Raw genomic sequence first — 16,204 nt, forward strand, 5'->3', positions numbered from 1 at the left:
GTGTATGAAATGGAGACGTCCCTTGCCCGCTCTCATCTTATGGCGTCATGCACACTACTCTATTATATGGAGTCACAGAAGTCTATAGGGCCCTACTGTAGCTCCATGTGCCTCAGATGTGCGCTGGTTACTGAGAATACTCAATATGGCACTGAAGTGACACCAATAGTAGGGGATGCATCCTGTGTTGTACTAGTACACAATACATAGAACTTGGTGCGATCGGGTGACCATGTAATGTGCATGGGGGCCACCTGATAACCCAGTTGTTACTGTAGGAGCCATTGGCCAAAGGGTCTGAGAGTCTATAGTGTTTCTATAGACACAGCTAAGAGCTTGTTTTCACAAGTGGTGGCCTCAGTTACTGAAACCCTACTAATTTAAAGAAGTACTCCGGCATTTTTTTCTTTCAAATCAACTGGTGTGAGAAAGTTATACAGAATTGTAAATTACTTTCATTACTTATCAGCTGCTGTATGTCCTGCAGGAAGTGGTGTACTCTCTCCAGTCTGACACAGTGCTCTCTGCTGCCACCACTGTCTATGTTAGGAACTGTTCAGAGCAGGAGCAAATTCCCATAGAAAACCTCTCCTGCTCTGGACAGTTCCTGTCATGGACAGAGGTGGCAGCAGAGAGCACTGTGTCAGATTGGAGAGAATACAACACTTCTGCAGGACATACAGCAGTTGATAAGTACTGAAAGACTTGAGATTTTTAAATAGAAGTAAATTACAAATTTATATAACTTGGTAAAATCAGTTGATTTGAATGGGAAAAAATACACCAGATTATTCCTGTAAATTATTGACTGGTTAGATCAGGGGTAGGGAACCTTGGCTCTCCAGCTGTTGCATAAGTACAACTCCCACCATGTCTGGACAGCCAAAGCTAAAGCTGTGCAGGCATGATGGGAATTGTAGTTTCGCAACAGCTGGAGAGCCAAGGTTCCCTACCCCTGGGTTAGAGAGTTTAACTCTAAGAAAAAAAAAATATTCATTGGTCCCATGACCTCTCTGCAGCTAGCCAGCACCCTGCTGTGCACTGACATGGGGCAAAACACCTGTCTCCTCCTCTTCTGCAGAGATTTCTGGCTTGGCTTAAACCCCCCATTTATGTTCTAAGGCTTCTAATTTAACGCGGACTGAGAGGGAAGGTTACAATCAAAAAGTAGCATCAGCGAGTGGCTTCATATATCCTTCCCATTGGAGTATGAATAGTCGGTAAATCTCCACAATATGACCCACTTCTTAAAGAGAAACATTACCCCTTTGGCCATATTTTCCTTAAAGTATGTTGAAAGCCTGACCATAGCTAAACGTTACCCTTATGGTATATGCACACTACGGAATCCGCACAGATAACTTTCAGCGGATTCTGTGCCCCCCTACTTGGAGTTTGTCCAAAAATAACACCACCTCTGTGCCCAAGTTGTGTGGGGTATTACAACTTTGCTCCATTCATGCCAATGCAGATGAACTGTAATTTTACACAAACTGAGGAAAAGAGTGGTGCTGCTTCTGAAAGATAGAAGCTATGGCTTTTTAATATTTAATAAACCCTTTAAGAGGTCAGTGGCATTATGCCTACCCAAGTACGCTTCAAAGTTTAGCCTTTATGCCAGGCATTCTGGTTGCCAGCGAGTACCAGGCAGGAGACCTATTAGAATCTTGGGGGATTTTTATCAAACATGGTGTAAAGTGAAACTGGCTCAGTCGTCCCTAGCAACCAATCAGAGTCCACCTTTCATTCCTCACAGACTCTTTGGAAAATGAAAGGTGGAATCTGATTGGTTGCTAGGCGCAACTGAGCCAGTTTCACTTTCCACCATGTTTGATAAATCTCCCCTCTTGTGTCCAGGATTCAGACATAATAATATACATGTTAAAGCGGCCTTCAGGCCCTATTACACTGAACGATTGTTTCAAAATTCGCTAAAACGATCGAATTGACCGATTATCTGTCCGTGTAATAGCACCCAACGATGAAACGAGGAATGGAAAATCGTTCATTTTGGTCTTTCAACATGGTGAAAAATAATCGTTGGGGGTTCACCGATCGTTCGCACATTTGTTTGTGTAATAAGTAATTCGCTGATAACATGTTGTGTGGGCTGTCCTGAGGAACGATTAGCGACCATATAACGATGCAAAAGCAATCGTTCATAACAGTAATGTAATAACCTCAGAATTGTTCCCTAAAAAAAAAAAAAAGTTGTTGCTATCGAACGATTGTTATAGCGAATCTTTGAACGATAATCGCTGCGTGTAATACCTTAACATGTAAGGTATAATGATGCCAGGAACACTACTTATTCTCCTGTATTAGCTAATAACACAGTTGACAGTTCTCTGATAATCTTATCCGATTGCCCCTTTGTAAGTGAGAACCAACTGATAAATGTCTATTGTTCCAGATATCTGATGTTTGACCTGCCGCTTTTTATAATACACAGTTATGACATCACTCCTGCCCTTAATGTCTGCAGTTGCAATGAAAAGCAAATAGTGGCTTGGCTCTTTGTGTAGTTTTCTTATCTATAAGTGTTGGCTCAATAAGCAGCTATATCCACTTTCTAATAAAAGTCTGCAAACCGCTCCCCTCCAGCAGGAAAAAAGTGGCTCTGCACTGCCACCTATAGGCCACTCCTGGTAGTACTCTCCCCACTTTTTCAGACCTCCAGTCTGTAGGTGGCCTGTATTTTAGAAGGGGTCAGAAGAATTATTTTTTTTTTTTTCCTTCTCACATCTAAGATCCAGAACTTTTACCCTATTCTCACCCTATAACTTAAAATATATTTCTATTGGTACCATTTTAGGGTAGATAGGACTTTGGACCCACTTTACAATCCATGTTTTATTGGAGGTGAATTGACCAAAAACAGCGATTCTTTGGAAGGTTTTTTTTTTTTTTTTTTTTTATGATGGCCATCCTGTGGCAGAAATATTTTCTTTTTTTTGGTTGTTCAGACATTTCTAGACAATGATTACAATCACTTTCATTTTCATTTTATTTGAATTATTTAATTAGTAATTTTTCATATATGATGAATGGAAGTAAGATTTGTTTGTTTGTTTTTTTATTTTGTTTTTTTTTTATTTTGTTTTTTTTTTATTTTGTTTTTTAAGGGTGCGTTCACACCTACAGGATCCGCAGCGGATTTGATGCTGTGTTCAGTTATTTAAATGAAATCTGCTGCGGATCCGGTAAGTGTGAATGTACCCTAAAGGTGTTGGAGATATAATCATTATTATTTTTCGCTTTTACCCTATCCAGGAGACCTGAACAAGCAGTCACTGTATTGCAGTTTATTGCTCTCTGACCCTGTTGGAACACCCTTCAAGCATTATAATGGCTATCTCAGATGCTTGGCACCCCACAATTACTTTGAGGGGAAGGAGATAAGAGAATAGAGGGGGCTGACACCTGCTGTCTAACCACCTAGATGTTATATGGTTTAATAGTGGTGGGTGTAAGATGTAATACTCTCAGGGGCAGTGCCTATGGGGACAGCGCATCATCAGCAACCAGGAAGTAGCAGAGGACTGGGGACCGGGAGCAGGGACTATAGAGGGGGATGGAGGAAGGTGAGTACTACATTTTTTTTTTCTATCCCAGGATAACCCCTTTAAATGTCACACGTCCCTAGCCTACAGCTCTCCCAAATCCCAGCATATCCTTACAGCCATAGGCTCTTACATTTAGAGGCCCACCCCGTTAGTAGGTCGGACCCCTCGTCCTAACACACTGACCACCTGCAGACTCACACAGTTTATCAGTTTAATGGACAGAGTTGCACAGCATCCTCTGGAAAAGGCAGTTTTCATGACAACCACAGTTTTGTACCAGTGGTACGATACACAACATATGATGACGATGAATTGGAGCAAACTTCTGCCCTCATAGGGTTCATGAGTTACAGGTCTCCAGTTGGTCCATGAGAGTCATGGGGGAAATGGATTGGAAAGGCGGATGAATTTATGGAACTCCTTCACTTGTACTGTGTTGAACGCCTCCCTAGGAAGGGCCGAAATTATAGAATTGTTGGATTTCTAGAATCTTCACTTGGGTCGTGGTCAGTGATGATGTCGCAAGGAAAAGTGCAAAGAACTGGTCATCCTTGATCTTCCTCATCTTCTGTTGGGTTGCGGATTAGGAGTCGTGTGCTATTCTATAAGTCTCTGGTATATGATAAATATTCTTTGTCAGAAAGTGGCATGATAAAAGGTTGGAGGTCCTAGCCGAGCCCGTACATATACATGGGAACATGTAATGGTATATTGAATTGGACTGGGCTTCTTATCTTGTGGCCAGGACGTGGTGTGGTAGAAATGTCCTACCAAAAAAGCCTCAGCTGGGGCTCCCGGCAGGACTTGTCTCGCTGCTATTACTGACAAGGCATTCGTTGGATTTCAGGCTTGGCAAAGATTTACAGCTGGGAATAGATGCCAAAGATCCGCACAGGCCCAACATTGATGGGGTGGGGTCCTTACCTGAGGACAAAAAGTATGTTAGCTAAGAATCTACTCAAGTATGCAGATTGTGTAACCCAATATTAATGATGGGCTTTCTAGTTTTTGCATCGGCTGGAGTGCCACAGGTTGGGGAATACTGATGAAGCCACTGGGGGCGCTGTTACATTTATGTCAAGGGAAAATATTTGTTGTGGTGAAATGTGGTACTGCGGGTAGTGACAAACACAGCAGGACATTGCAATAAGGTCTTAAAGGGAAGGTGGCATCAGAAAATGACTTTAAAATGTTTAAATAATGTTAAACATATTTAAAGGGAACCTGTCACCCCCCGTCCAGGGGTGACAGGCTTCAGACCCTCCGCTAGAGCCCCCTATACTTACCTGATCGTGCCGGGTCCCGCTTTTTGAGCCGGGACCCAGCACAATCAGGTAAGTATATGGGGCTCTAGCGGAGGGTCTTGAGCCTGTCACCCCGGCAGGGGGGGGTGACAGGTCCTCTTTAAGAATGTTTGGTGCCATTTTTTCTAATTTTCTATTATTATTATTATTATTAATAATAATCATAATAATCATAATAATAATAATAATAAATAATCCTGGTATCTTGCAGTTTTCATTTTCACCACTGGGGAAAGAACTAAGCCGAGGCTTCCTGTCCTGTCTGTAGTGATAACAGGAGGCTGCTGTAAAGTGATCTGTACAGCATTACAGCATCATGTGACACGCGGAAATAATAGCAGCTCCCTGTGGAATGACCTCTTCACAGGTCATAGAGCGCACTTAGTGATGTTTTACATTCATCTCAAGGGGATATAGTCAGTCTATAGTCATCTATTTCCATGAGTCTTGCTGTAAAGCATGTCACTAAATGCTGTTAAAACAGCTCGGGCAATATGGCTGCCCTCATGATAAATGTACAGAAAGTGAAATAAAAAAAAGTCAGAAAATAGAAACAGGTTAGGATAAAAGGACAAGTTTTAGTATCAGATTCTAATCAGTAAAAGAAAATTCAGGTAACAAATTTCCTTTAACAGCAATGGGAGAATACCCCATAATCAACAGTGACCGCAAATCAAGCGATGTCATGTAATGTTTTATTGGATATTAATTTGCTCAGTTGGAGGAAGCTGTATTTTTTTCTATCTTTTTATAATGGCAGAATATACCCTTGAAGGATCTGGGTCCTACAGCAAAATCCTAATCAGGATTGCTGTCATTTATAGTACTGGTGTACTCATATGGGAAACAGGTGCCTTGGTGCAACTGCAATAGCCATAGGGCAACATATATTGCAAAACTATTACTCCCAATATGCCCTAACAGCTGATGGGCTATGTTCCCCAACCTGTGATGGCTATGACTACTGCAAAACCAAAACTCCCACCATGCCCTGACAGCTGTAGCACAATGTTTTCCAACCTGCAGCTCTACAGCTATTGCATTACATATACAGCACACATAATACAACAATAATACAATGGAATACATACATATTCCTTATTCAATCCTTTTATGACTATGATAAAACTTCTTACCAATAGGACCCCATGGTTCCCCATCCTGCTTTGCTTCTCCCCTTTGGGACTCGGAGCTGAGGCTGAGCTCAGTGGACAGATGTTCTGTGCTCAGGTAGCTGTGCCTGCGGAGAAGAACACCACCAGTAGAACAATATATATGATATCGGTGAAGGAGACAGTCAATACTATACAGACAGTGGGCTGGTGGGTGGAGTTTTCCATGATCATATTATTTCCCCTCCATATCTCTGTATAGTCGCCAGTCAATGTTCCTGAACACAACAGAGTCCATTCTAAAACACATACACGCTCAACCAAGCTGAGTGTGCGTGAGTAATGGAAGAAATCATGAGAGAGGGTAAAACAGAGATATCTTATGTGCCTGGCCAGCTTTAGATACCTCCCAAAAGTGGGAAAACTGGGGGTCTATGTGGCACCTGCTGAGGCAATCAAAATGACCAACAGCAGACAAGAGGAGGAATAGAAAAGAGCATGAAAACCCTGAACAAAGTTTTATTTACTCCACATAAATACAGTCTTAAAGGGGTTGTTCACCCATTTTTTTTTCTTTTAAATCAACTGGTGCCAGAGCGTGCCAGAGATTTGTAATTTACTTCTATTAAAAAAATCTTAAGTCTTCCAGTACTTACCAGCTGCTGTATGTCCTGCAGGATGTGGTGTATTCTTTCCCGTCTGACACAGTGCTCTCTGCTGCCACATCTGTCCATGTCAGGAACCGTCCAGAGCAGCAGCAAATCCCCATAGAAAATCTCTCCTGCCCTGGACAGTTCCTGACATGGACAGATGTGGCAGTGAGAGCACAATTTCATGCAGGACATACAGCAGCTGATAAGTACTGGAAGACTTGAGATTTTGTAATAGAAGTAAATTACAAATCTCTGCCACTTTCTAGGAGCAATTGATCTGAAAGAAAAACATTATTGGTAAACCACCCCTTCAACCATTTCCACAAAACAGGAAAAAAAACAGAAAGAAAAAGCCATGGAAAAAATTGGACAATTCCTTTAAATGAGTCAGTTTGTGATGAGTTAACATTAGGACATAAGAACGATCAGACTAAAGGTGTCTTGTGGCATGTGTCTTACCTCCTGTACAGCGAGGGCTTAACAGATGTCTCGTTATCATTAAGGGTCCCCAGGGAGGGCCACTGGTTTACCAGAGGGGCCCCAATGCTTGAGTTGAACTGTTTGATGGGGGCATTTTCAGAAGGGAGTAGCCCAGTGCTGGAAGTACAGGGAGAGAATGTTCTAGTTATGAAATGCCACAGTGCATGATGGGTATGTCTGCCAGCAGCTGGCAAAGGCTGCCGACACCAGAGTGTAGGCCCTATGGCATGATGTGACCTATCACGGAGACCATGTCGATTAGATCCCCCCCACCCGGAAAGAACCCACATCAGACATTCTTAATATGGTTAGCTTTTTCCATTTTTGGCTGTTTACGTTGAGTTTTTATAGGTTTTTACTGTATATTGAGAATCACTACTTACTGTAGTTTTATGCACTTTATATTTCCGTACTCCTGCAGGGTGCAGTATGTCTAGTGTGGTGGGATTGGATGGTCAGTCAGATCATAACTTCTAACATCATACTTGGGGTGGACACATGTATGGAGGGTCAGTGTTTGGAGTTCAACGTAGGTGAGCTTGTTGAGACCAGGAATTAGGACAGCTCAGATGCCCAAGACCAACCAGATCTTGCTATGTATATGTCACATGAACAAGTGTCAGAACAAAGATGGTAAGGATTCTTCTTGAGGAGAGCATCTTACACATATGTAGACTTATAGGCCATTCATGCTCCACTGGGAAATATATGGGAAGATGGAAATGCAAAGCAACTCTGAAGAGGTAGCCTTTCTTCAAGTCAATGTTTGAAAAGAAGGCTTAGAACATGGCTGGGGATTCAAGTCAAGCCAGACAATTCCTTTAAAGGTAATAGGGAGTTCTTTGGCATGGTCCAACCCCCAGTCAACGTCTAAGGCTTCTTGAAGGGAAAGGTCTTGTTGAGAAGATGGCTTGGATATTCTTTTTCCATAAACACATGTGTGATGGACATGGCTTTTTCGGGGGTGGAAATTTTCTGTGGAGGACTGGGAGAGTCGATTTTCCTTATAGAAGATATTAATACAATGACATAGCTACTCGGCAATGTCCTTATGTCTTCTCTTACTTACAGCTGTTCCTGCAGTTCGAGGATAACTCCCTCCAGCTGGTGCTTCTCCTGGAGACCCTGATCCGCCTGCTCAGTGAGTCTCTGGGTCAGTCTCTTATTCTCTGCTTCTAGATTCTTCAGCTGAGACTCTCGCAAACGCACCAGCTCCTCCAAGTAACCCTAAGGAGATACCACAACAGTGAAGAGAAAATATGGTAGCCTGGGCTGCAACAGTAGATTTAAGGGGGTTGTCATCCAAAACTTCCAAGATGTGTGGGGCTAAGTCATGATCATCATGTGCGGGCAAAACACGCCGGCTCCTAATGTCCATTAGCTGCCCAATGCCTTTCCAATATCAGAGACACTGGGCAGCTATTGCACATCATGTGCAGATGTAGTTTTGTTCGTCCCTCTACGTTCTGGAAGGCTTACCAGAAAATGAGCGCCAATGAGCAGAAGGCTTCAGCCAGACAACCCCTTTAAGGGTCACACAAGAAAGCTGATTTTGATTGATCCTACTCTTGGAGAGTTTTACTTCCTTAAAGGACAGCTGCACTTTCAGGTAATTTTTTATTTTTAGGAAAAACTGTCTCAGAGTATGAAACTATTTCTGGCCCTTATATAGCTTTGATATGGTATTTTCACTAGTTTTTCCTTCTGTAGGCTTCAACTCTAATTCTCAGCTGTCCCTTCTCTGTAGACTTGTATTGGGAGCATGTAACATGATCCTTCAGTGACCTGCTAGTCTTGGGGGGGGGGGGGGGGGGTGATATTTTTCTCTGGTAAAATATATGACAAAGGTTCTAATATTCATTTGCAGTGGACAGTGACCATGTAACGTTCATTGTCTTTTAAGCCAATGGATGCAACACTATGCAAAAGCTTTAGGCGACAAGGGGATATAATGTAACAATCCATGGTATGACAATCACCAGCATGCGGCCCGGAGCTTGTGTCTGAGAATGCTGTATTTTAGGTTTACATTTCCACTTTCAGGAAACTTATTAGATGCTATACAGGTTGACACTTTAAGAGGATCTGCTGTAGAACATATGCAGCAGATCCAAGTGTGAATGTACCCTTAAAGGGATTTGCCAGTACCGTACTTTAATACTTATATCTAATGGTATGGCACAGTATGATGTGGAGTTGTTTGGGGCCTGACTGCTGCACTGATCAGCTGACTGATGGAGCCACAGTGCTTCAGAGCGTCTCTTCATTGTTTGCCAGTCCCAGCTCTTTACATGTATACTATGGAGCAGCTCACTCCTGTTTACTTGAATGAAACAGAGCTGCAATACAATGCAGAACCACTAGAACATGTATGGAGCAGTGGACACTAAACAATTAAAGGGGTACTCCACTCCTGAAATGAACAGAGGTGACAGCAGAGAGCATTGTGTCGACTGGAAAGCATACACCACTTCCTGCAGGACATACGGCAGCTGATAAGTACTGGAAGACTTGAGATTTTTTAAATAGAAGTAAATTACAAATGTATAAAACTTTCTGACCTTATTTCATTTGAAAGAAAAATAAAGAGACTGCAACACTTTATGGGGTGCCATGGGCCTCTCCAATTAGTCAATCAGTGGGTGTGCTGGCAATCCGACCCAACAATCTCTTATAGTTCATCTATTATATTTCTAGGGGTCTAACTCCTAAAACCCATGCTCATTAGCTCATGCACCCAGTGTGCACCTACCAGCCACAGCTCCAAACCTTCATTAGTGGTTGTACTGGGTATTGCAGTTTGTCCAACAGAGGGGAATGGGACAGGTTAGACAGTAAGCTGGCATTATAGGAGCAGTGGCCTTTGGGGATAGTGGCCCTATATCTAAGAAACTTAAGGATTTTGATGTATGTGAAATCACAGGGGATGTGGAGAGAGATGACATAACTGAATAAAGTCATCACCCTTATAGAGATGAAAGGGGAAGTTTTATATGGCACAGAGCGATGACCCATCATTGACTACGCTATACAATGAATGTATGAAAGAGCCAAGAACCTCTTCTAGGAAACAGTATCCGTCATCCTCATCTGCAGATACACTTCCAGCAATGAGAGGCTCATCAGATCATGCAGCAGACAGGACGCCCCATCAGTCATCACTACGCAGGGATTACAGCAGCGTTTCCTCATTGATCTCACTTCTAACAAATTAACTTAAGTCTCTATTGATCATATGAAGAGATGGAAAAGTAACAGATCAGAGCGGCAGCTGCTCAACCAGACGAGGCATAAAAAATGTAAAAAATCCATAAACATAAATAGCAAAAAACGGTAACACGAGTAAATGTAAGCAGACACCAATCAGCCAGAACATTAAAACCACCAACGGGTGATGTTGATAGTATTCGGTATATAGGGACAATGGCGGCTGTCAGGGGTGGGGTATATTAGGCAGCAAGTGAACAGTCAGGTCTTGGAGTGGATGTTTTGGAAGGTTTACCATAAACGCCTGCTGTATAGTTGCAGGATACTGAGCTCATATCTCCCACACTGCCTGCTTATTCAGAATTAATGAAAGTGATTTCTGAGAAGTGCAGAATACATTGTAATCCAATACCAGACAATAAAATTCTAATGGAAGCCAGTCCATCTCTTTTAGCTCCGGCTTCATAAACTTACAGCAACCAGCTGTTACCATAGGAGGGAGTCATAAGTGAATGCGTGTGTATAATATATATTTATACTATATATTTATACTATATATATAATATATATATATATATATATATATATATATATACACTGTATATATATTATATATATAATATATATATATATATATATATACTGTATATATATTATATATATAATATATATATATATATATATATATATATATATATACTGTATATATATTATATATATAATATATATATATATATACTGTATATATATTATATATATAATATATATATATATATATTATATATATATATATATATATATATATATATATATATATATATATATATACACACACACACCTATATATATATATATATATATATATATATATATATATATATATATATATATATATACACACACTATATATATCATACACTGGGCCAAATCCATCAGAACATAAGTTGCAGGGAGGACACCCTCTCTAATATCGACGTGACTTATGTGTAGCAAGGAACCATTGGGGGCCAATAAATAATCTGCATGACTGACACCAGCAGTGAATTCAGGACATGGAAAGCTATACTGGTCTGTACTCATCCCCCTATGTCGTGACCTTCTTTAATAGGGTACAAAGTGTATTGTATTGCATTTATCTTAATCCCCTTGTATTCTGCCAGTAGGCTTCCTTGGCTGCTAGGCCCTATAGCAGTTGCTATGACTACAACCCTGTTAGTTGGACCTATACACAAGGATATAGATTGTCCTGGTGTTGCAGCTCTTTTTTTGGGGCAGTATTGGACATGGATCATTGTACATTATGAATTATCACCTTTTGTGCATAGACAATACGGAATTTCTGCTCCATCTTCCGCCACTTGCTGTACCAGCTCTCCTCATCTGTGAGAAGCGGCAGGTAGGGGTGTTCCGGGGAGCTGTCCTCGCTGCTGCTGCCACCCACACTCTCCCGGTCTTCTTCCTCACTCAGGTAATCATAGCTGGGAAGAGCAGGACAAGAAGAAATGTCAAATCTTCAAAATTATAGTTAAAGGAACACTCTATATATATATTATATACACCTAGTGCAAGGCCTGAAAGGCCTATGACTGCTCGGAGAAGTTCAGCGAAAAATTTTATTAAAGTATTGTATTGCCCCCCAAAAGTTTTACAAATCACCAATATACTATATTTAATATATTTTCCCTGCACTTACTACTGCATCAAGGCTTCACTTCCTGGATAACATGGTGATGTCACTTCCTGGATAACATGGTGATGTCACGACCCGACTCCCAGAACTGTGCGGCTGTGGCTGCTGGAGAGGATGATGGCAGAGGGATGCTCAGTGTCCCTCCAGTGCCCTGCATCCCTTAGTGTCCCCCTGCCATCATCCTCTCCAGCAGCCACAGCCCGCACAGCTCTGGGAGTCGGGTCGTGACATCACCATCTTATCCAGGAAGTGAAGCTATGATGCAGTAGTAAGTGCAGGGAAAAAAGCACTTTATGAGCATTTCCTGTAATAAGTGTATATAGACGTTTTGTATAACTTTTGGGGGGCAATACAATACTTAAATAAAAAATTTTGACGGACTTCTCCTTTAAACTAAGGAGGCATCATACCAATGTTATATTGCTGTCATAACTGCTTCTATCCAGAAACAGTGCCACTCTTGTTTATAGGCTAGGTCTGTTACTGTCCTTTCAAATGAATAGGGCTCAACTGCAATACCCGACATAGAGCAGTGATGTTTCTGGAAGAAGGCAGCCATGTTGTTTTTAATGTCATACACCCCGCTGAGTTAGTAAAAGGAAGCACATCCACATAATTGCATCCAACACACGTCTTACCTCTGTGTGAACTTCAAGTATGGGGTGTAGTCTATGACTGCTGGCGTCTTTCCATCAATACCTTCCCCTTTCAAGCAAAAGCTTCAAGGTGGTAAAATACAAGGGGTAGACATTATAATCCCAATGACTGATAAGTGAAACAAACTAGAAGTATGACCATTATAAGGTTCCTCCCCATGATCCTTACCTGAAGTCAATGGCGCTCAATCCTATCAGCATCCCTGTGAGCACGGATGACTCCTCACGCAGCAAGATGGCCCCATCGTCATAAAACCTCCTGAGAAGAGTAAGAATCGCTGTTACTTCTCTCACCAGGCATCCAGGAGCACAGTCAGGGTTTATTATGAGGATTTTCACATGTTAAAAAAGGAATCTGTAAGCTCTGTATAATGCTCAGAGCTGCAGACATGGGCAGATAGCTGATACTTGTCTCTTAGCTGATGGCTGCTTGCAAATTTATAAAATCATGTTTTCCATCCAAGCTCAAGTTTCATAGAGCCTTCGCTAGGCTGCAGCATGCATGCCTCATCCCTTCCCCACCCCTCGCTGCTTTGGATGATTGATGTACAGGGATCAGTGCTGGAAGCCAAGCAGGCAGGGATGGGGGAGGGAGGGAGATGTGCCATATATATGGACTATCATAAAAGTAGCCATGAAATTTTCACATCTGTACAGCATCAAGACCAAGCCCAACCGCAGATCTATACAAGCCTATAATATTTTCATCTGTAGACCAGGTCTTGCATTTGTATTACTTTTACCTGAAACTGGAGTTTATGGCTCACCTGGTGGTCCTAGTATCTCTAAGTGCAGTCACTATGTACTCTGAGAGTCTCTTCTCCATGAGCGCCAGGCGGATCCAGGCCCGGCCCTACAATAAAAACCAGCAAATATAAAGTTAATGTCCACCTTTTATCATCCTGATGTTTGCAGTGTAAACATTATAAAATTATGTCCGCTTCCACCCACCACTAGGGGGAGCTTAGGAGTTTAATGCATACAGTTTTATTATGGAGTTGTATGCAGTGAACGCTCTCTAGAGACCTCAATTCCTCTTTCAGTTGATCTACACAATAACATTGTTACACAGCCACTGACCTTTGCTCTTGATGTGCTAATGTTCTCCATATTCTCAATACTGCTAATGCAGTTATTGGGCACTTTGCTGCAGGCGACACGGATGTAATCCCAGAATCCTCTTTGCCCATCTGTGCTAAACCAACTAACATGGCCTGTAAAGTAAACACAATGCAAGTCATTAATACAATATTGAGCACGCTTGACTGAAGTTTGTACAGTGTCCGCTGACCTGTATCTCTCCAGCTGTTGCAAAACTACAAATCCCATCCTGCCATGACAGCCATAGTTCAGCAACAGCTGGAGAACGAACACGATAAGTCCATAAAATTACAATATACTTGAAACATTCATGAGACTTGTCCACCCTACAACAGCCATTGAGATTCATTGACCCATCTCATTTTTCCCATAATCCCTCCTTCTGCTTCCTCTCTTCTCACCTTTAAAGCGATGGCTCAGAATATGTTCCAAAATGGCAGCAAAGTTCACAAACTCTTCCGATGAATCATCGATTGGCTCTGCTGTATATTTCTCCAAGAGGGTCTTTACCGAGAACCTGGGTGACCATGTATATATAGTAACAGGGTTAAAAACAGTGGAGTCAGGGATGGCAGCAGAATTATGATGAAGAACCAGAGTCAATCAAATATGTAAAGGGTTATAAGCTCCTAAAAGGACATAACAGCGTGGGTGCCACCATACTGTAGTAATCAGCAGGGGTTCCCAGCAGTTAGATACCCACTAATCAGATACTGGTGTATCCAAGTCATACAGCCCGATTGAAAAGAATCTATCAGCTGTATAGCGGAGATAAAACAAATTATAACCATCTCTTAGAACCATCTCTATGGCACTTGAGCTTAGAAGGAAAACATGATTTTATAACTTTGCAAAATAGCTAAGATACAGGTATTACATGTTTTATCTCCCTACCAGCTTCTGAGCATGTCTGCAGTATAATATACAGCTGGTTCCCTTTAAAGACAGCCTGTCACTGATATTGCCCCTACCAATGAAAATGCCAACCTAGAGGGTGTAACCGCCCTTCTGTGAACATAAGTGGACACCCAGCATCATACATACAGCTGAGGAGCCTGAGGTCAGAGGCACACACTGCCTCATAATGTTACTACAGAACTATGGTGCCCAGCTAGATCCATAAAGAGAAAATGCCCCAAAATGTGTAAAATGGCGGCAGAGTCATGGGCACTTTATAAGGACATTTGTAGGGAACTGCTACAACACTAACGGAACTATAAATGTCCCCCCCCACCCAATTCACTTCAGGGGGGTCTGTAACATAGCTGAACAGGGCAATGTGAATTAACCAGAATGCCAGGGTCTATTGAGCATACAACCAATATACAGGGCATTGCTTCTGACATAAACATAAGGTGACAGCGAGCACAGGAAGAGTGTATAGATGCACTGGTGATACAGCGCTGCAATGGTTAATGACTCTGTTCACACTCCATAAATATCCACACACTCTATACCCGGCTACACGTCTTGTGACTGAGGCCCTCATCTCTAGCTGTGATATCACTTCCTGTTACCATCGTACATGCATTCCCATAGACCGCATCCCTCACGCCTTCCCTTCAATGATCATGTCTCGTGGAAATCATTGCAACCACATTGTGTTAACCCTTTACCATCCCCCTCCCCTTGCATCTCCTCAATGTACACAAATCCCAGAGCCGGTGTCTTTGTAGGACCCTTCTCCTTGCCTTTCACCTTCGGATCTGACACCCACACTTCCTACTGACAATCCACCGTCCAACCTTGTGAATCCCAATAGCAATCCTTTAACCCCTTCGTCCTCTTCCCCCAAAATATTTTCCTTCTTCGCTAAATATATTGCATTATTTCCAAACCAGAGTCCCCCACCCCCCAGAGTCCCATCTCTAACCTGCACACAGTGAGAAGGTTCTTCCTCTCCACAGCAATGTTCCTTGAAGAAGCCTTCTTAGATGGCAAGCCTAAAGCCATGGCCGACTGAATGAAGCTTGGTTCCATGCAAAAGCTGAAGAACCAAGCTCCCTATCCCCACAAAGGACTGCTCCCGACCACCGGCAGGCCTGCAGGCTTCTCCCTACCAGCCAGGACCCCTCCCCACCTCCTCCTGCAGGCCTGTGGCTCTCTGCCCCCTCCTATGGGCTAGCAGGATGGATGGAGCAGAGCTGAGAAGGATGGGCAGAGGCTGCTCTCCGTGGTGCTGAAGCTGAGCCAGTGACGTCACCACCAGGCCTGGAAGACAAGAGGGGGAGGAGGGAGTACAGGTTACAGCGATGGAGGGGAGGGCTGCACAATGGAGCCAGCCATGAGAGAGCACTGTACAGATATCATACTGCTATACACATCTATACTGAGAGACGGGATCATATATCTATACTATCTGCATTATAACCTGAGAAATACAGATCACTGGATGTAGAGACATAAGGGAGGATATACAGAGTAATAGGAGGAGA

At 42.4% G+C, this 16,204-nt stretch overlaps 1 protein-coding gene across 2 annotated transcripts; it reads right to left on the minus strand.

Moving 5' to 3' along the window:
* Positions 1-3,769: 3,769 nt before the first annotated feature.
* Positions 3,770-15,942, minus strand: RUNDC3A (RUN domain containing 3A). 2 transcript variants are annotated; one of them, XM_069953726.1, is made up of 11 exons: positions 15,643-15,942; positions 14,171-14,286; positions 13,749-13,882; positions 13,436-13,521; positions 12,838-12,927; positions 12,651-12,731; positions 11,635-11,800; positions 8,185-8,342; positions 7,095-7,232; positions 6,007-6,110; positions 3,770-4,490 (listed from the first exon to the last, which is right to left on the minus strand). In XM_069953726.1, exons 1-11 carry the CDS (start codon positions 15,747-15,749, stop codon positions 4,348-4,350), a joined length of 1,323 nt encoding a protein of 440 aa, XP_069809827.1. In that variant the 5' UTR covers positions 15,750-15,942; the 3' UTR covers positions 3,770-4,347. The 2 variants fall into 2 exon arrangements, with proteins under 2 accessions (XP_069809827.1, XP_069809828.1); XM_069953727.1 differs by lacking the exon at positions 7,095-7,232.
* Between the last annotated feature and the right edge of the window lie 262 nt (positions 15,943-16,204).

The sequence above is a fragment of the Dendropsophus ebraccatus genome, chromosome 14 (assembly GCF_027789765.1).
Source record: "Dendropsophus ebraccatus isolate aDenEbr1 chromosome 14, aDenEbr1.pat, whole genome shotgun sequence".
NCBI lineage: Eukaryota > Metazoa > Chordata > Amphibia > Anura > Hylidae > Dendropsophus > Dendropsophus ebraccatus.

Bases quoted from the DNA above. Each gene is read 5' to 3' on its own strand.
- RUNDC3A (XM_069953726.1), bottom strand. From the start codon at position 15,749: ATGGAACCAAGCTTCATTCAGTCGGCCATGGCTTTAGGCTTGCCATCT. The intron at 12,928-13,435 runs GTGAGCCATAAA...TACTCTTCTCAG, and splicing joins AGAGATACTAGGACCACCAG to GAGGTTTTATGACGATGGGG. The intron at 11,801-12,650 runs GTAAGACGTGTG...TGCTCTTCCCAG, and splicing joins TACTTGAAGTTCACACAGAG to CTATGATTACCTGAGTGAGG.